The sequence below is a fragment of the Lissotriton vulgaris genome, chromosome 12, assembly GCF_964263255.1.
Source record: "Lissotriton vulgaris chromosome 12, aLisVul1.2, whole genome shotgun sequence".
NCBI lineage: Eukaryota > Metazoa > Chordata > Amphibia > Caudata > Salamandridae > Lissotriton > Lissotriton vulgaris.
In genome coordinates, this window is record NC_141700.1 from 396,330,927 (window position 1) to 396,352,553 (window position 21,627).

A 21,627-nucleotide genomic window follows, 5' to 3' on the forward strand; every position below is an offset into this window, starting at 1 on the left:
AGTTGGCCACTTCAACACATAACACTGTTACATTAAAAAGTAACCACTGTAAATCTCAAAATACATTTACACAGTGCCATTAGAGTAGACTTTATAAGATGCGATATTCATTACTAGGCTCATCTCCACTGCACTGAAAAATCTCGGAATAAAATACAAGAAAAATAATTGAGCAAGATGGTTGGAAAAGCAATGAGATAGGTTGTAATGGTTTAACTGCGAGAAATGACTTGCAAGTGACTCCAGTTGTGTGTATCCCCAGTCGTACAGCCATTAACATGTTCATTGCCAAACACTTACATCACTGAATAGCTAAGTTTGAAAGTCAAACTCAAGGTCATCAATTATACGTGAACATGTTAAAAACACAGACACTTGTTGTTTTTCTCTGTTGTAAAACTGCTGTATTTGATTACTCAAGTAAAATTACAGTATCTCTGCGGTTAGTACGTATTAAATGTTTAAAAGAAACTGGACCCTTTTTCCTTTTAACTTTCTAAGAAAGTGCATGTAACAGTCCAAAGTTTGCAATATCTAATACAAAACAAGAAAACTGTTTCCCTAGTCAAGAAGTAGGGCTTGCTCTTGAAAGGAACATATGTACATTTTAATGCAAGTGAATATTTCTCATTTTATATACAGGAGCATCTACATGTTTGTCCCCCCAGAAGGTTGTTCAAGATGCCATACTTAGCAGCATTGTGAAATTCCAGCACATTTCTATAATGGATATACCTACAAGGCAAATTATTACGTCTCAGTTTCAACTACCAAAACAACACTTTTGTATTATTCTCTAATAATCTGCGTGCGCGTTTCTGTACAGGAACATATTGACATTTAAGAGGACTCAAGAAAAAGGAGCACAGTACAAAGAACTGTCCAAAACGGAAATAAAGATATTTCGATCTTCAAAAAGAGAAAAACTGTTTTAGTCTGAAAATAATAAAAAAGAAAAAATGAGCATCATGTACAGGTTCACACGGTTCAGTCCAAGCTGTCCAAATCAAGTCGTTAGTATCTGAAAATCAATTTCTGGAAGATTGGACAAAGGTTTCCCCAATTGATTGACATGTTCAGCAGATCAGAGTAAACATTTAAATGCAGACTTGGATCAGAGATGCAAATGCATTCTCAAGACATTGAATCAACCCTGGAGTTCATATTAACTTGGGTATATAAAATAAGTTAATGCCAGAAAGGGATCACCTAGCAGAACAAACTTGAAACTGCCATAAATGTTACAGCATGTTTACAGCAACTCTAGTTGATTAGTACATAGTTCAAATTACAAGGGGGCTGAAGTTAATGTCTGCATGTGTCTGCAAAGCCAAGAAAATGTAACTAATAAATAAGGTCTCTAGTAACTCTACGAGTCACGCCTGGTACAAAACAAGTTTTTAATGTTGCACTTCATATACTGGAAAAAGCAACCGCAGGTTGCAGTATTTGCAGGAACGCCATTCATAAAGTGTGTTCTAATTTGTTATCATTTCTTTGTTGTCCTCCACAAAACGGGTGAATCGGAAGGTTGTCCCATTGTCATTGCCTGCCATCCTCTCCAGACCAGCTAGAGAGGCATTGGGTTCAGAATTCTGGAGCTTCTCCAGGCTTCCTGTTAAGCCACTAATGGGTGAATTGCCACCATTGCCCAAGCTGCCAGAAAGAGAGGGGATGCCTCCATTCTGTATGACAGAGATCTCATTGGTCTTCATGGCCAGTCCGTTGGAGAGAGCTGCTGCGTACTGATTCCAGAAACTCGACGGGTCTCCATTCCCTGACCTGGAGATCAGGTCTTTCTGAAAGATGTCTGGAAACTTGACTGCATTGCCTCCCAGAAAAGTCATAGGTCCATCCACAGAAAGTCGTCGCCCTCGCCGTGCAGGAGTGCTGTTCCACATATGCGTCCCCATGTGAACCTGCACGAAAATAAATGGAGTCAAATAAGTGACGCCATATGTCATAAGACTGAATAAAGAATCAAGAGTATTAAAAAAAGCATTCATACATTGGATGGACCATCCTTATCAATCATTATTGGTTTTTGCTGTCGAAAGCGCACACATGTTGGTTTTACTGTAATTCATGTTGTTAAACCGAATATGCTGCTTCCCGTACTTATAATAAAGATCATGTTATTTACAAGAACAATGCGACCTTTTATTGGCTGTAGGAGGTCAGCATAAAGTTCTTCTTTTCACTTTTACAGATCGGATAGCCATTTGCAGAGGGAGAATTGCTATGTCCACTTCCATTGCATTGGCGAGTATTGTATTTGACACCTTTCACCCTAAACCTATCCTTTGCAGACAGGAATAAAGTGTCCTTTCCTGGTAGCTCATCTGACGGCCAGGACTATAGACAGAATGGCCTGAAAGTAATTATTCATCTTGCATTAAGGATAGCAATCCCTGGAGAAATGATTCGCCTGTAGAAAGTGACCAAATGGTGTTGGAAAACTAAAGTGTTTCCTATGCTGTAATGTGATCTATAGGGGCAATGCTTGTTATAGAATCCTGGATAGCCAAAACAAACTACGCTTCTTTGTAGGTATGGCACAAAGAGATTTATTGTACATTACAAATAAATATTTACTGACTTCGTGTATGATAAAATAATGTCCGATGGCCTATTGCTTGTATGATAGTGAACATGTGGACTGATCTGGAGGTTTCATTGTTTCCTTGGTCTGTTCTATGGGGATTTGCTAAGCACAGAAACCTTTAAACAAGCAAGCAGTGCGTTGATTCATACTAAATAGTGAGTAATATGAACACCTTATCAGTCGCTAATGGCTTACACAAATCAGACTGCATTGATTTCTTTTACACAGGTGTGATCTTGCATAAGTCCTTATCAGTGGAGTATGCGTGTTTTGTGTATTTTTTGTTTGTCACCAGTTTACACTTTAAGCATAATTTTCACTTGTGGGAGACACGTTCAAGCGGATGGTAGCTATAACCGGCAACTTAACCATGTCACTTTAGAAAATGGACAAAAAATACATAGAACAAATGTTGTATGACTTTTTTCTGCAAAAGCATACCTCTTGTACAATTTAAATGCAGATCATTACCTTGCCTAATTGTTGTAATACGCACAATTTCTGGGAAATAACATATTACACATTGAAAAACTAGGCGATTTCCCCATCCTTGGAAAAAATAAATGGGTTAATTTGCGCTAGTGTGATAATTAGTACTCTAGTAACCAATAGTTCTGTTTGTATCATTCAATACTGTTTTGTAGCAACAAAGAATCTTTGCTTAGAAATTGTCTTTGTAGATAAAATATAAACAATGCTTTATTGATGCTGCAAAACAATACTGCAAAACTGAACAACAATATACAATCGAATGTGGCACTGATAACCCCTTGGATTGAAAATAGCACCACCAAGCTAATTTGAAATTCACCTCATTCTTTGCTGTAAAAGGCAACATTTTTTCTTATTCTGGGTTCAAAAAGGATATTATTTCTAAGCAAAGTGCCATACTGGGGAAGCTTCTTTCCTCTGAAATACAAGAGATTTGATTGGTGCACTGAAAGTATTGGTGATTCAATTGATTAGGCCCTAACCCAACTGGTACCTACTGAATAATGTTTGTAGGATCTATGGTGAACTGTTGTAAATGGTCTTGAATGCCAGTTGTATTTAGGCCCCAATGGCGGAAGACTGAACTTGTCTCACATTAGGGGTTGGACAATTTATTTCTCCTTTAACCCAGTGGACACGTGGCATGTCTCTCATTTGCAATTACAATGACATGAAAGTGACAGAATGAGGTTGTTTTCAATCAGTACTTGATACATAATTCAACAGCTCATTATAAAATTCAAAATTGAGTCATATAAAAAGTTATCATCAAGTGATTTGCAAGTATTATAGCACCCAGCTCTTGCTACTCCAACTACCTACTGAAATAGCAGTTTTCCTCTATGGTAACTACTCTTGCCACTAGCTCAAGTACAGAGTAACATTCCATCGACCACTGCCAAGTGCTTGTGCTGGAAAAATCTGTATCATGCTAGGATTTCAGAAAAAGAAAACGACTTCATGTTTGAAAAGTCTGCTTGTTTTAATTTTTTCTGGTGGCAGTTCAACCTGGGGTCATAACTTCAAACATCTGGAAAAAGATGCACAAACCTTGATGTGGGTCAACATGACACACAGTCTTTGGTAAAAAGATTAAGCTCATGTGGCTCAGCACAGGCTTCATAAATCTACTTATGTAAATATTGTCAAAGCCACAAAATACAAATCCGGCAGAAATAATGCACTGGCCAAACTTAAACGCACTTGTTGTGTGCACAGTGTATCGCCAATTTATTTTCTATGGTTTCTCGAAGAGATGGGCGTGTGTTGTGATACATAAGGGCAGTGTAATCTCTCCCTCATAGACTATATTATTGTTAGTTACCAGACGAATAAAATAACAAAAAAAGAACCGTAAAACATACAGCATTTTAATGTACTGAATTATTTGTAGGATGGCTATTTCATGCATCACCTCCCACGACAGACTACTGGAGTTTGATACCAAATTCAGGGTGAACCTATAAATAGGTGCACACAAATCCATCTGTTTTACATGACAGAACTCGAGCAGTATTTGCAATGGAGAGGCGAGGTACAGGGGATACATTGGGATTAGAGAATGACATGGAAAATATGTTTTCATAAGTCTTCTGAAAGGCGAGCACAGTTACATAGGGTAAGGGATAGCTGGGACGTCTGTTGGTAAGGTGTGTTTTTCCCATTCCTAAATTAGAATTAACTCTGTGACGAAGTCTCCCCTTTCAGGAAACACTAGGAGAATGATAGAGTCGCTAGAGACGGGGCAAGGCAGATCATAGTATTTTATTTGTCTCTTACTGAGGGTAATCAAAACAAAATGAACATGTGTTTTCTTTTTCTGTACAAAAGGACACACTGTCCCTTACAACAGAGTGTGATTTTATCTCTTTCCAAGCTTTAATCGATACATAATATATTAGCTATCAACTGACATCTTGCACTCTTAAAGTCCTTTGCTCAATGCATATGTGCACCCTTCCATTTTCATATTCATTTTGTAGGTGTGTGCATGCTTAATGTCATAAGAGTGCCCATGAGTCACTACGCTTGTGCACCTACAAAATGATGCAGTTAAAGCAGTATGGGTGACCTTTTTATTCATTTGTTGATCTTAAATGGGGAAAAAAAAGAAGCAGTGCAAAAGTACTTTTTTAAAAGCAGAGGCAGCAATTGGATATCTGATCCCCACCAAAAAATGTAATATAAAAAAGAGAGGGGGATTTAAAGGGGACAATGCAGAAGCCAGTGGAGTCAAGGGGAGTGGGAACGGTTGAAGTAGCACACGAGAAAGAGCAACATGGGGTCACGCAAGTGAGCCAGCACCCCAGAGTGTGGAGGAGGCAGGGAGATTGGCATGTGAGAGAAGAGCACAGAGTGATAGCTCACAGCACGGGGGTGACCACAACAAAGAGCACAGTGGGGTTAGTTATTGGCAGAGGCAAGAGAGCGCTTAACCAAAATGGGAAACAAGTAGTTCCCGAAAAGTGAGTAGTGGAAGAAAATAAAACAGCCAGTCAGAAAAATAGAAAAGAGGCTATCTTGCGGGAAAAGAAGAAACACAAGATAGAAGAAAATAAGCGGGCAAATAAAGCCAACCAACGGTAAGCAATGAGCGGGCTGTAAGCACCTGTAAGTTCTTGGTAAGCCCACAATTAATATTTTACACCCAGACAGCTTGTGTTGTTTAGCAGGCTTGACCTAAAAATGCATCCATGCTGCTTTCACCATGATCTGTTAACATTTCCAACTCACAACTAAAAACGCAACTTTTATGGAACTTTCAACTCTTACACAACTATTTCGATGCATCCAACAATAATAATGATAATAAATGACATATGTTACAATAAAAGTCCAAGTATTTTATGAGTAGTTCCTTCTGTAAAAGAGCCATGCATTTTTCAATACATAACGTTGCTTCAATAAGTTATTGAAGAAATGCAAACAAATCAACTAAAGCCACAGCGCTGAATCCACCATCTAATAGTCTAATTCATTTCTCAGTCGCAAAACCACACGGCCCTACTGTACATAGATTGTGGCATTGAAAGACATACAAATAGCTGTGCTCGTTTAAAAGGAACTATTCAAGACTCATTGTTTAAACAGTGAGCAGCAAGGTTCTCACAGTTAAAGCACTATACAGTATTTATTTTCAGATACATAAAAGTATCAATGTGCAATAAACATCTTTTTCTTCGCCCCTCATGGAGCCAAAATCTTTTTTTATCGATGGTTTTGGGAAACTGGTGTAAAAAGCCAAAGGATGCAAAGGGAATAAAAGCATATCCATCAGTGATTGACAAAGTCGCCTAATTCTTGCCTGACAAAGAATCCAACTTTAATAAACACAAAATATGCCCAGTGACAGGCACTTTCCGAGATCGACTGTTTTACCTAAATCAAAAATTGTCTAACCCTCAAACAAGATAAAGTAGGAGGGTAAAAAGGGAAGAGAAAAGTCCCTCATTCATCCCACACTGATGCCAAATGTGAACCCAGCTGTTCATAGGCGAAAGAAGTAGAAGGCTGCCCTGCCAACAAATCCCGCAAGAACACACAAGTCAATCATTCAGTGCCACAGATATGGCCTGGAATGAATAGCTACACCGTAAAAATGTTCCTATATTTACATTTACATTTGCACTTAGTCATTTATAGCGAAGAAGCCCGGATGAGTGGTTTCCAATCTAACATTAGATTGTGCGTTTGGGACTATGGGCCTTATTTAGAGTTTGGCAGAGCAGGAGCCCGGCTGAAAATCAGTGGTGCTGCCATACCACTAAACTCACGGATCACCCACCTCATTTAGTGGTAGGCGAAGAGCCAGGATTCCTGTGGCAGAGACTCAGCTGTCTTTTCAGTGACGGCCCTCCACACCGCCACAGGTCAATGGGCGTTGGAACACCTGCCTTACGTAAGTCAGGCCTTCCAATTACATTTATCCAAATGGAAAGCACTAGGAAAGACCTGATGGTCCCTAACTTCAAACAATGAAAATACACCCCCCCAGCCCCCCCATACTTGGAAAAATCTCCCCATTAGTCAGGGAGATTTTTTTGCTTTCCGAAACAAACTACCCCTTCTTCTTGGCTTATCGCTTATGAACAAGTAATTGCTGAGGAGGTCCACAACAACATGAACACTTCTCTGCCTTCAGAGAAACTGCTGTAGTTGCGTGAAGTCAGTGCTATTCCCTTCTAGGCAGGCAGAGATCTAACAATATGGTGGTTGGTCCTACTGCAGGGGCATCCACATATCCTCTTCTAAACTGAAAGGCTGGCAGGCCACTCACTGGGATGTAAATGACCAGCTCAGTTATTCACAGATCTGTTTCTCATGGACCTCTACTCTGCAAAGTCAGGGAGATTTACTTTGAGTAAGTCTAGAGTAAGTAGGTGCCCGGGAAATGTGAGCACATTCATGCATAAAAGTCTTCTCAGCAAAAGGTTAACTGTGCCAGTGCACAATTTGGCATGGTTTAATCATGCGGATTGCACACCTTGTTGAAAATTCACAAGTATTTTTTGCCTAATGGGAAGTCCTCATGAGTACATTTTACAAATTGGAGGACTGTCCAACATTTAAGATGCCATAAGTAATCCTAGAATTAATTTTAATCCAATAAAAATTAGTCAATCTACGTTAAGTGTAGGTGTAAACCTACTTATGTACCTTTTTTATTTCGCTTGTGAGAATGTGTAAATCGGGCACTCTGTATTTGTTACTGATACTTCTATAGTGCATTTTAAAAGCTGAAATGTTAATGATCTGGTGTGGAAAAGCATACGTAAGTACCAACCAGTTATGGGCTGCAAAGAGGTTGTAAAGAGCTCTACAGAGAAGTGGCCAATGAATAATTATTTTCCACTGCGTTATTGAGTGTTTGGTTTTGTTGTTCTTTTTTACTCACCATAACATGGCCCTTCTTTAATTATATCTAAATAATTAAAGAGGTGGCTCTGAATCATCCCCGTACCCTTGGCTAAGACCAAGGGACCATCTACAAACAATTAACTGATTTAAAGGAATTCAGGGAGTCATTTAGACCCTTGCAGGCAATACTTCATTCCGCCAGGCCTTAAGAGGGATGTACCCTGCTGCCATAGTAGACTGCAGCCCACCATATCTAGAGGTCTCTGCCTTCAGAATAGTCAGAGTGGCTTCTTTGAAAGCAATCAAAGTTTGCTGAGCAGCCATCATGTTCCATGTGGCTGGCCTTTCAGAAACATTTTTTGTTTTAAGGGGGAGTTTGTTTTTGAAAAACAAAAAAACTAATGGCCCTGACGCGCTGGGAGTTTCTTTTAGGGAGTTGGATACATTTTATATCTGTTTGTGACAGTCACACTTTTCCTGGCAGTCCTGAACAGACAAAAATGTACATTAGAACATCTTCTCTAAATAGGGTAGATGGTTTGAGGCATATATACCGATAGCCAAGAGTCCGTCAGGCCATGGGTGTAAGATTTCTGCCAGCGGAGGTGGAAACATGGCGCTATACCTGACTTCAAAGAGACCAGGTGGGCCCTCAGTGTGGCACACATCGTACTCCACCATGTTTGTGGCAAAGTACCCTCTCCGCCAAACTCAAAATAAGAACCCTAGCCGTTAGGTAGATTGAAGATCATTTATAGACCTTCCTTGACATTACACTTGATATTTTGCCTGCAGTTATTAAAAAATAAGAAAATAAAAAATTAGACACCCTTTTTCCTTGGTGGAGGGGACAGTTAATTTTGGCAACAAAAGGGCACACCACAGTGCTTACAAGTATTATTAGCACAATTCGGGTTTCCACAATTTTTATTTTTATTGTTGTCGCCGTCATTGTCATCATCATCTTCAGTGGTTTTATTACTATTGTTAGTAACAGCAATATTATTACTATCACATTATCGTCATCGATAGCAGTAGTATTGTCATTATTTTGACATCATCCTCTTTAGTGGTTTGAAATGTCCTTGCACAACTGCACTGAAATGGGTGTGACATCTGGGGGCACCAAGAGAAACACTGTGCCCCTGCGCCCCTTGACATGCTGATGGATGACTGGTCATCTAATTGTCTACTTAGAGTCTGTGGTCTAAGAGCTCTAAATCCTGATATTGCTTGGAATATTATTTTTTTGTGGAGCTGCTGTAAAATTAAACTGCAATTCTACAACTTGTCCCACCATTTCGCTCACAGATAGCAGGTATATGATTTTGAAGACTAAATTAATTTGGCTTGTTTATTCCCTCTGTAACCATACAAGAAGCTGTTACTTAGTTAGCTTGAAGTTCAGCAAGGATGAACCTATAGTGACGAAACATATTTCATTGACAATTTAAAAATATATATATATATATGACTGATTATAGTAATAAAATAACGTTTAGCTCTCCAATGGTCAAAATTCTGTACTAACAATGCAGAACTATTTTTATGGTCAATTTGTGAAGCCATCCAAAATATATATTTGCTCCTAAAATACAACAGTTGTATCCCTTAAATTGTCTACACTTGTTTTAGGGATTACATAATCATGACACCAAAATATAGATTAAAAACATTTCTCAAAATGTAATTCCACTGTGGAGGCAAAGATCTGAGAGGATACTCTATATTGCTGACTTAGGGCATGAGTACAAGGTAGGGAAATAGAAATGATGAGCACTAGGCTCAAGCTACCAGCCAGGAGCACAACCCTTGAAATCAAGGCTCCGACCATGGGTAGACTTGTACCAAAATAAGCGGGTGTTTTCTGGAACTTTGCAGCAGGCTCAGTCCAATAGTATTCAATTATATTACAATGCGTGCACAAATGTTCTCTTTACCATACAAGGAAGTCCAGACTACAGGTTTGCCTGAATGTAAAATCTAGGGTTATGGCAAACTGATACCCATTTGCTGTACAGAGAAGTGTTTACAAACAGGAAGATGTACACATTAAACATACATTTCCTTCCAGTTAGACGCTACTTTAAATGGTGTCAAAAAGGCCAGAATCTAGTCTCTGTCACGTATGTCAGCTAAGGTGCCCCTACCATTTCAGTGTCAGATGCCATGGCCATCCAACTACCTACGCTGGAGTCTGTCAGATGGAGGGAAAGAAACATTCAGAGACAGAAAGCCATGCTACTTCACAAAAGCACTGTATGTCAATCTGGAAGTAACGCGAGGTGCCCACAATGCAAACAAAAAAAGAGGAACTATCAGACCAAGTTAGGAAGAAGCTAAAAACTCTCCCATGTCAATGGTTGGCCACACGGACGAAGGGGCATCCAAAGAGTGGTGTTTGATCACATACATTCTTGTGGGGGTAGTCCCATTGACAAAGCGACCACAGTGAATGCAATTCCAGAAGCTAAGCCCATGGACTGCAGCTACAGAAAAGATAAAACAACTAAAAGGCCTATTGATTTATTGAAACCCAAATACAGAGGATATGTTCGCCTGCCTAATAAAAGGAATTTTAACACAGGTCAGGACAGGCATATTACTGAGCATCCAAACTTCCCAAAAATGTGGGATATTTTAATTCACACCTCCTGCCCTGTGCTGTGGCTGGATTACTAGAAGATTTCAGACAAATCTACTCTATGATGGGGTATCTTAATAACAAATAGCTCGGTTTGCACAATGACACCTATAAATAACCAATGGCCTGGAGAAACTGTCACTCCCCGATTCACATCAGGAAGCAGGTAACAATCGAGCTTAAGAAGTTGGAAGATACAGACTTCACAGACAATGTGAAAGACTTCAGCCAGTGGGTGTCGCTGATAGACATCACAGAAACGCCCAGCAGGCTAGCCAAGAAGAAACCGAATTTGACCGCAGGACTCCAAAGTAGCCAGACGGACCTTTCCCCACGATTGACAACACCATGGCAGATCTTTATGAAGCCAAATGGTTCTCAGAAGCACAATTTTAAATTATGGCATAACCTGCTGCAACAGCACAGAGTTGAGCTAGATTACAACTGCCTCCATACGTGTGGAAATTAGAAGATCTTGGTAGCTTCGTATTGGCTTATTTATCCAGGAGATTCTGGTGTATCCGAGTTTCTCAATGTCATTAACAACATTCATATGTGTCTTAACCGAGCAGCAAGACTGTGAGCAAATAAGTATGCAACACTTTTAAGAATTTCGAAGAAAGTGAATTGAGCCTGTACTGAGGCAAATGTTAGACTTATTAAGCTACATGTTCAGGAAGATGGCAGCATGCCAGACCAGAGCTAAATTCGCCCAAAAATGCCTAGAATACATCTAGTACACGTCTAGAAAGAGAGGTTAAATTGGGATCACCAGCGAATGGGATTGGTTCATCACAAACTGAATAAAATAAACTGATCTTCTGAGGGAGCAACTTAGGCAAATACATGAACAGATATAGATAACAGAGCATGAGAACCTTCAAACAACGAATAATTCTCACCTTCTGACTACATAATAGCAAGTTTTAACCCCTCACAACCAGGAAACTGACATGCGTGGTGACACATGCATGGGCCTACTGAATGACTCAGGCACCAGTAACATTATGATACATACATACTATGTGTGCATGGCGTAGATAGGCATTTTTCAGTAATCTCTCAGTCTCTATTTTTTTTGTTGCTTTTACCGATGATATACAGCATCACCGGAAAGAACTAGCAAAGCCAATACGTCTCAAAGGTGAGACTTATTAGCTTTGATAATGCTTATTTGAGTAACTTTTGGTTTGGTTGAGCTAGAAACTCAGTTATTTTGTTGAAATCTCTAAACTTTGGAATAGGTGTTGAAACTGTGACAATTGAGGAAAATGATATAATAAAGAGGAAAATGAGGAAGAATCGCATAATTCCAGTGGTGGATGATAATGACCTCCATTCACCAGCAACCACGATATATTTCCTGTCAGGAAACTCCCAAAAATTAAAAACAAATGTCCTAGAGTGGTGGGGATCAGATGTTTTATGCCACCTGCCAATTAATTATATTTTTGAGTCATATAAACAGGGTACTCCCATTTAATGTATTATTGAGAAGTTACAGATTATGTTCTGTAGCTGTTCTTTATTTTTTATAAACTGTACCAAGAACTCTTGCCTTTCCTGTATCAAAGTGTTCTTCAAACCTTTTCATGCTGGGCCAATCCTTGAGTAAACAAGCTTTGGCAAAACCAGTAGGAGTTGTCTTTAATGTGCGTGCACCAAGCTACAGGCTTTGCCAGTGCACGGTTGCTTTGGCATACTGTATGGGCCTAATTATTCCAAAATAGCAGTGCATATGTGCATGAGTGTGGACAGAAGGAAGACCATCTTAGGTTTTTTTGTGTGAATATATCATAAAAATACTCAAAAGATAGCCACTGCAAATGGTCATGCATGCAAATGCACAAGTGGCTATCATGCATTTATTTTGTTATAGTTAGACAAAAAAAATGCAAGCTAGCCACCCATACATCAGCAAGACAAGAAAAAGTAAGGGATATCTCTTGGGAAATGTAATAAATGTTGAGGTTCATCATTTACCTATTAATTTCTCAAAAGAGCATTTCATCCATTTCAATTATGTTTTATACTTGTTTTAAAACACGCTTTCCAACATACATTGGTAAACTGACAGAAGAAGCCTCATTCCTTAGCTATGCCAGAACCTCAAATCCTAGTACTAACTGGATCACATCACTCCAGAGTGGCCAGCCCCCAGTTTGAAGACAATTGATTTGCCAGCTTCCATCACTCCACTCACCCCCCTCCAACTCCACCCACTGTCATTTGTTGTCTAGTGCATGCAATGTAAACACTATAGGACCTTGGACCAAAAGTCACGTTGACATTATTACATTAATTGAAAGCTCATCTCAATTAATCCAATAGACATTTGGAGTAGTGTATTACTGCCACCCACCCTCATGCAGGTGTTATTGCTTCATATACTTTTGATGAAATGCTTTTGCAAACTGTGTTAAAAGTTATTAGGAGAGTCTTAAATGTCAGGTACACTTATTCTTGTGATTTTTATATATGGCTATATTCCAGCATAGTCTGATGGTAGATGTTTTTGGAAAAATTTAACATATCTAGTTAGCAAGGATGCTCCCAAAGACCAGACATAAGCTGAACACAACTTGAACACAACTGTTGAGAACTAATAAGTGAAAAAATATACTAGATCCAGTACTTTAATGCTTTTACACTATATCTTGCATTCAGCGATTAGAATTTATATCTTCTATTGAGAAGTAAGGCTATCACTGGACAGCGCCGAGTGATGAATCATTTTGTTTACAAGGGTGAAGGTGCTGTTAGCAATAATTATTTAGTTAGTACGTATTCAATATCCCAAAGGTGTTTGTATACCTAATATGAATCTCAGTCAGTCAGTCAAAAAATCTTTGTTTCGATCATAGATCATAAAAGATACACAGAAACCATCCAAATCATTACTTAAAAACACTATCCAATAACACTAATAATAAATACAAGTATAAAAATGTAAAAACTTTACAGCATTAAAAACAAATAGATACTGTTCATAAGTCGTTTCCACAGGTAAGAATTTTTTCTACAGATAAGATCTTCTCCTTCGCCACATGGCATCAATAAAGCGTGAAACTGAGAATACAACTGGGGTAGAAGTATTACTCTTAAGTATTCTGAGGGCCTCTTTATAATGTCTAAATCCCAAGTTTTTGCAAAGTTGGATAAGCCAACGTTGCCGTATGGTTTTTTATGTCGGGCAAAAATCTAATCTACTACTCAAATCTAATCTACTAGTGTTACAAAGTGTCTCCGTTAAACTGAGAAGTGAAATATGTTATGTGTTTCAGCACAAATTAACTATTTGGCTAGCTTTGGTTCGGTTATGAAATAGTCATGTAGTTGGGAAGATGACAGGAGATAGCTATGTTAGATTATGTTGACATCAGCCACAGGGATGGACTCTTAGTGCTGTGGACTCTTTGATAACCTGTACTGCCAAGTGCAATGGTAGAGTCTGAAAGGGAGCATTGGTGTGGTTTGTATGAAAGTCTGTGATAGTTGTATTTTATGAATTGTGTGTATGATTTGGCTCCCCCATAGTGGCCATGTGTAATGTGTATTTGGTTCGCTTTGCAGTGTCTTCTCCACTCGTAATTGATATTCTGTTGAATTTCTGGTTCTTTGCTGAAGGTGGTTACTTATGCAGTATTTCACTCTTGTACTGGTTGTTGGGGTTGTGCTTCAAATGTTATGGTGCATATACGGCACCATACTGGGCAGCAGGACCGGCTTTAGCGCTCGTGGCACCCAGGGAGAGTATGCCTGTTGGCACCCCCCAATGATCTTCTTCTCTATAAATTCACTCACTTACTACCTGTTCACCCTTAAGTCTCCATAGACTTTCTCCCACATGCTTTTGTTATGTTTTATAGAGCTACTCATACCAGTGTAGGGTGTTGTAGCCCTTTACATCACACATAGACAGTAAATCACACGTGTGAAAAATCAGTGTATAGGAAATTTTACAGGAAAATACAGGACTAAAAGGTATAAAAGTCACATGTCATTCAGACCGGGTATACTTTGAGTGATTGATCTGGAGAAGCACACACTCAGAATTTAAAATGTACCACCATGGTTAGGGGTTGTCTTTACCAATAAGAATTGATTTCTACCCATATGTATTATTTTTGCTACAATAAGATAAAGAAAGACTGGGGAAGAAATAAACACGTTAACCTATACCGTGCACTTTTCACACAGCTCTTTGATGACAGTTAATAGCTTACTGTTCTATATTAGGATTTTAATTTATAAATTGCATGAACTAAAAGGATCTCACCGACAAAAGCAGTAACCCACTTAACTATTTACATAATAAACACTTTTGTTATCTGCCTGGTAACATGCCTTGCAATAGGCATATTAACCCTCTGTGCTACTTTATGAGTCAAAATTTCCACTAGACAAAACTCAATGGAGCACCAGCAGGTCCATTAACCACCAGGGTTTTCTTGACATTTTTATTGTTGCCTGAAAATTGCTGGAGGAAAGGAACGAGGCAGTAGGTGCTTTAAACTCACTATATATGTGACAACACAGTGCCCCCCTGAAAGTTAACGCCTGGTGCAATTGCACCAATCACACTGCCCTAGAGCCGGCCCTGCTGGGCAAGCTCGGGCAAGGTTGAGCTGTGGTGTGAATGTGTGTAGAAGGAAGGGAGAGGAGTCTCACAAAATGTACATTTGATGTGAAGAGTGTCATGTTGTCAGAAGGTTGGCCTTTGGTTCTCTAGTAGTTGAAACCTGTATAAAAAGAGTACACACGGGGGTGTAGGATCTGAGAAAGGGTTTGAAGAGGTAGCATATGCAGGGCAGAGATGCTCAATTGGAGGATTCAGACAAAAGTTGTTTTGATAACAGGAACCCGCCAATTGGTTGACCTTTTGCATTATTGTGGCTACTGAGAAATTAATGACATAGGCTGGAGAGGTGGGTGTGGGATTTCTTTAGGGGAGACAAGAGAGAATGTGTATTGAAAGGAAAACACAGAAAAGCAAAGAAGGCAGAAGTGAGGGAAGAAGGGTGCAAAGAGGTAATGCAAGCGGGTTGTCCACTCAGTGCTGCTAAGTGGCTGCCTTCAACCTCTATAGTAGCCAGGGCAAGGAGGATACCATTGGTATGGGTAGAAATGAGATGGAAGAAGCAGGAGTTCCGTTACATACTGTACAGCAAATGATCTTTAAATACACTAAGTAAGCAAATTGGCATGTTTGTATATTATACTTAAGACTCCCCGTTTTCCGTTTTTACAGGTAAATACAGACAGAAAAACATTTATTTTCTTGCCTGTATTTATTTTTAAATGTGGTAAAAACGGAAATTGGGTGCATTTTGAGTGATCCTAAATGCACTTTGCTATGACTGCCAGGCTGTGTGGACTGATAGGTAAGGGTGTTAATAAAGTAGTAATTTTAGTAAAGAGGCTTAAACAGTGGTAGGAATTCACAAGGCTGATAAGGAAATGTCCATACTTTCATATAAGTGCATTGATTTATCTTCTACGGGTGTTCATATCACTGAAACCTGGCAGGCATTCAAGCATGACTGCATATTTATTAGTTAAATTAATTTGAAAATATACCAGTTTCAGCTTTATTTTTTTCACAAAACCCATAATGAATATGAATAAATACAGATAAAGTTGACAAGAAATAAATATGGATAAATACAGACGGAAATGTCAAAACAATAAATACCATAAAACCGGGAACCCTAACTGTACTTTAATGACTAAAAGTCAGAATCGTTTTTCCTAGGGATTATAGTAGGGGAAGGGTTAAACCTATAGTTCATACTTTTTCTTGTGTGGCATAATGCGCCACATTTTGCAAAAGTATCACTTCATTATTTTTACAGTTGTTAACACTGTCTGTTGCACATAATTCATACCAGTTTAACACCCAAATATAGCAATAAGCTAAAGACAGGTGACTATCAACCTTTGAAAATGGCGTTGAACTGCGCAGCAACAGGTGTTGCTGTGTTTTTGAGTAACTTTTACACTGTTTAAACTGGAAAAAACGTTTGTGAAAATCCGACGATTATGCAGCAGATGACAGATTATATGGAAAGTGGAGCAAATCTAAAATTGTGCAAAAATGCTGCGGCTGCACAATTGCATATTTCTAGTGGCCCTACCTATAGCGTATTTTTCCTTGTCAGCAATGTACTTTTAATACCCCAATATTTCAATTTCTCAGAGACAAAAGTTGCCTCAAGCAAGCGTTTAACACAGGGTGAAAATAAGGACTCTTCAACTACAAGTAATGTGGAATGGAGTCTTTTGTAAGTTACACCTGCATAAGTATTCAAGTGAAATATTCCTTAAATATCAGAAACTGATTCAAGATGGTAGGTGGGGTTTTTCATAAAATATGTGCCAGGGATCAAGGCCGTCAAATTACGCGAGCGACAACCAACTGTTCCAAGTTCTTCACGTTTCGCGTAGAATTATGGGTCTACTTCCAAAAGGTGCCTGTCTCCATAATAAACTGTCTCTTGTTTTACTTAGTGTACATTAGGATAGCCTAGCAACAGTAAATGATGTGCTTTGGCAGCTGCCCTATTTATAACACTGAAATTCAGCCCTTATGGGGTGATGGTGGCTGGAAACAGAGAGGTGAATGGAGAAAGGGAACTTGTACTTGTCTACATTTTAAAATATTATAATACACTTTCTTGTAAATTTTAATGGGCGGGCACATGATTTGGAATAGCAGTTAGGCTTGCTTTAAATACCAAGGTGCAGGTAGATATTTTATTAACCTTAGTATTTGCACACAGGGGTATTCATTTCTGATTATCTGTATTTTTATCTGGATAGTGTTTTAAACTGCAAAGTGGAGTGCATTGTTCGGTATGAGATTCGCGTGCTTGAAATTCTCCTGCTGGACTGTGCGGTGGGTGGGGAACCTCAGGATGAGACAGTATAGTTTGGCCTGTCCGCCAATCAACTCTACTCTTAGTGATCATGCTGCTTAGGTGTACCGGATTTGCACTTGTTGTGTATAACTGCCTTAACCACCCCGCCTTCCCTACAGCACACCTAAACTCTACTACTGTGGATGGAGACAGGGTGGGTGTAGACGGAGCAAAAGGAAAGGAGGGACGTCACACGTAGACAAAATTTAATAAACTGAAGTGTTACACATAATTTTATCGGTGAGAGCTAACCAAGGCATATTTTACCAATTGAACTGCCCCTAATGGAACAGGTTGAAGTCAGTGGAAAGTTACTGGCCATAGTGGTGGCACCAAGAATCAACATAGGCAACTTGAAATATATAGGAGCTATATCATGGACCCTATGAGATGGCCACCGTAGTGTACAAAGCAGTAGAGGGTAGACATAGTACCTATTTGCATCATAAAAGTGACACAAGCCAGTGCAAAGTATGGATTTGGGATTTCATTTCCACTTAAAAACTTTGTTTCTGCTAGAAAGTAGCCTTAAAGTAACTGAAAAGTAGTTCTGATTTACGTTACTTTTCATTAAGGGTACGTACCATGGGTGGTACATGGGCATTCCCCATCTACCACCCATGAGTCTTGACGCAAAGTCCTATCTACTAACATTTGTAGACAGGACCATGTGGCAAACAATATTACCTCTCTGAGGTAGTGTTAACTTGAAGGAATTGTTATATTTCTATAGAGGTTTTAAACTTTGCATGAGTGCAGCACTTTGCATCAGACATACAATGTGTGAAAAGTGTTAAACTAAGTCTAAGCTTTGGATTTTGCACTGGAAGGACAGCGTTGCAGTGCAAAGCCTATAATTGACGCATCCTTACTCTATTGTGCAAGGGTGCATGCAATTGTGCATGCAACAGCATAGGTGCAGAGGAAAACAGCACTGTATCTTAGAGGACATGGCCCTGTTCTGTTCTCTCCTTTTCATGCAATGCAGCACAGAAAATGTGGTTGCTGTGCTGCGTTGCATAAAAAGTAAGGACATTTGACCTTAAATGTTGCAGTACCTTGCACTCTGTGGGGATCCTTTAGGGGTGCATTGTCCTAGTCAGCACAGTTTTAGAACCACTAGTTAACATACACATACCGGGTGTGCAGTGGCTTAATGAGGTTTGTAATGTGTGCAGTAGCACCTTTTGTGCAACTATTTACTACAGAACCAACAAGCAGAACACATTTTATTTTGGTAGCCTTTGGGTAGGTTTCATTGATTGGCAGAGGCAGCACTTCCGCTTTCTTTGCTTCTTTGTTATTTGTGTGTAATTGATTTTGTTTCATATTCTATGCCTCATTTTCCAGAAATACGCACAATTGAATGGCACCCATGGATAAGGGGGAAAAAACGATAATTTGCAAAAATAAATTGTTTCTTTAAGGTCGATATGTTCGCTAGCATCTGGTTAGCCAGACAGCACTGCAGATGTAGGGAAGCCTAGAGTTTAAGGTGAATAGTTCGGTGCATGCGCACAAACATTTCCAAGTGGATAATTACAATTATACCTACTGCGTAAATGTGTCAAAAGATCAAAATAGGCGAGGGCTCAATTCACCACCGTTGATGCCCTCTCGAAGAAGGCCTGGGGTTTGCACATTGTGCGCGTTGAGTTTCCCCGGGAGTGCGGACCTACTGCAATTTGTTAGCTGACAAAAGAGCAGCTCCACAAGAGGCCGAGAGGTCAGCCCTGGGCGCCGCCATTTTGAATGCCAATTATTAACCGCTCGAGGAGTAGGGAGAATTTAAGGCAATTTTGCTCTTTTGAACAACTAATTTGAACGTACACAGTAAGCTGGTCACCCTCCACCTAGTTTAACGGTAATATTTCATAAAGAAGACTTATTCTGATGCCACATTTGGTAGTTGAGTTTGTCCAACACTAACGACGAGGCAGGATGCAATCAGATGCGTTATTTTATCTTGGCATCACCATGCTACCCAAAATGCTCCAGTAATAGGTTGATGGATCTGTCTCTGGGCTGCCAATGACAATGTAGTGGGTGTGCAACAGCTGTACTCAGGCATATGGAACGAGATGGCTATTGCACTGCAGCTCACAGGGAAACCCCATTAACAAAGGTCTCCAGCTGACACGAGACTTTAGCCGAAGAGGTCTGCAGCGCTCTAGGCCGCTGCCTCTTTCAATCACTTAGAGGAACAATGTCCCGCCGCTGACAGCGCTGACATGCTCCCTGGACTGCACACAAACCGCGGCACTCGCAACAATCACCCAATGTCTGCACCTCTTTCATCATGCTCCCTGCAGCCCTCACCTAGCAAGGCCTGCGACCACTGGAACCAATTGAACTCTCCGCGTGTGTGACTGCCCCGTGCTTTTTAGCGAAGTATGATGTGACAGCCACGCACCCTCCCGTCTCGCAATTAAGGACATGAAAGAGGCCTATTCACTAATACTGGCTAATTAATCACTGTGAATTTGGACCATCTTCATACTGGGAAGTCAGCAATTTCATTTATGTAGTGTTTTATTCTTTGTGCAAAATGTGATCTGATTGTTTTGCCTTGTTTAATGCAAACCTCGGAGCAAATTCGTTTTAGCATTCGGGGTTTTAAAAAATGTTCACATTTACAGCTGTTAAGTTTACACGTATCTTCTTGGAGTGAGTTTAAAAATGTGTGTGTGTTCACAAACCATTTCAGGAGTAATCCTGGGTAACTGTTACACTTTCCAGAAGAATTTACAAGTGTAAACATTTACAAATGTACATGATATCCATATACACATATTTAAAAAGGTAGTCAAACGGCCTTTGAACAGGCTCGGTTTTTTTTTCTACTTTTCCCGAGGGAGAAATTATTTGACCTAAACTCTTGTCAGTTTAGGGGGTGTCCACGCTCTATCTCCATGCTGGTTCCAGGTTTATAATTATAATAATAATCCACATTTGTAAAGCGCACAATTACCCGTAAGGGTCTCTAGGCGCTGGGGGCCGTCGGGAAGATTAAGCAAGCTATTGCCCAGAGTCACATGGTGCTGGGCTAATTTGCCGCCGGTGCCAGGGATCGAACCGTGATCCCCAGATTCCGGAGTCAGTCGCCCTAGTCCTTACATTCTCTAGACTAAGGGGCACATGCATCAAGGTAGGCTTTTGCGATTCCTTAATTGGGATTATTAAGGAATCGCAATTAAGGAATCGTAAAAGCCTATGCATGTAGGAATTGCTAAAAAAATAAAAACAATTTGCAAATCTCAATTAAGGAATGGCTTCCTAATTATTCATATGGGCCTACAGGCCCATGGCCCATAAGAATGAATGGGTATTGCATGCGCAATTTGCGAGTATCAAATAGGTACTCGCAAATTGTGCATGCAATTTCAAGGGTGCCAAAAAGGACACCCTGTTGCACCCCAGAAATCGTAATGTGCACCCATGTTGCGCACACACATGCCCCAAGGGCATGTGTGTGGAACATGTAACTTTGAAAATTGCACTTTAGTGCATTTTTAAAAGTTTTTGCAAATTACCGACCAGTTTTTTTCTGGTAATTTGCGACCCCTGATAGTGAAATCGCTATTTTAAATTGCTTCTAGAATTGCATTTAAGGAATCGCAATATTCCTTAAATGCAATCGCAATTTCCTATTTTTGGATTTGGGAAGATGCATCCCAAAGGCAAAAATACTGGTTGCAAAGGGGCAGATTCTGAGAATCTACCTATTTGTGACCGGTTTTTAGTTTGCTGCATGGGGCCCTAAATCTCTGATCATATCCAGGGTGTTCATAAACGATCCAAACATTAGTAGGGAACCACAAATGTGTTAGCTTGTCAATGTTTACTTATTATGTAAGATATTACCTACCTGCAATGCCCACTTCCTGCCTTTGGGAGGAAATGTACTTCTACGTAATATTCAACTCTACTTGCGTTTAATATTCAACTCTACTTGCATAACAATACTACGTGTCAGAAAATCAATTTACAGGTATAAAGTCACATTTTAATAGCCCCTTAAAACTTTTTGAATCGAGGCCCCTGTGTTTTATGTCAGACAGATATCTTTCTTGAAATGAACCTATTATAATATCACAATAATAAAAAGT

General features: G+C 39.6%; 1 protein-coding gene across 5 annotated transcripts in view; it reads right to left on the bottom strand.

The window, feature by feature from the left end:
• Positions 1 to 381: 381 nt before the first annotated feature.
• Positions 382 to 21,627, bottom strand: part of SALL1 (spalt like transcription factor 1) — a 39,626-nt gene continuing 18,380 nt past the window's right edge. For all 5 annotated transcript variants that reach the window (XM_086945171.1, XM_086945168.1, XM_086945172.1 and 2 more), the window contains one exon: positions 382 to 1,919. In XM_086945171.1, the coding sequence (XP_086801297.1) occupies positions 1,479 to 1,919 (441 nt within the window). In that variant the 3' untranslated portion in view covers positions 382 to 1,478. The remainder of the gene's footprint in view (positions 1,920 to 21,627) is intronic.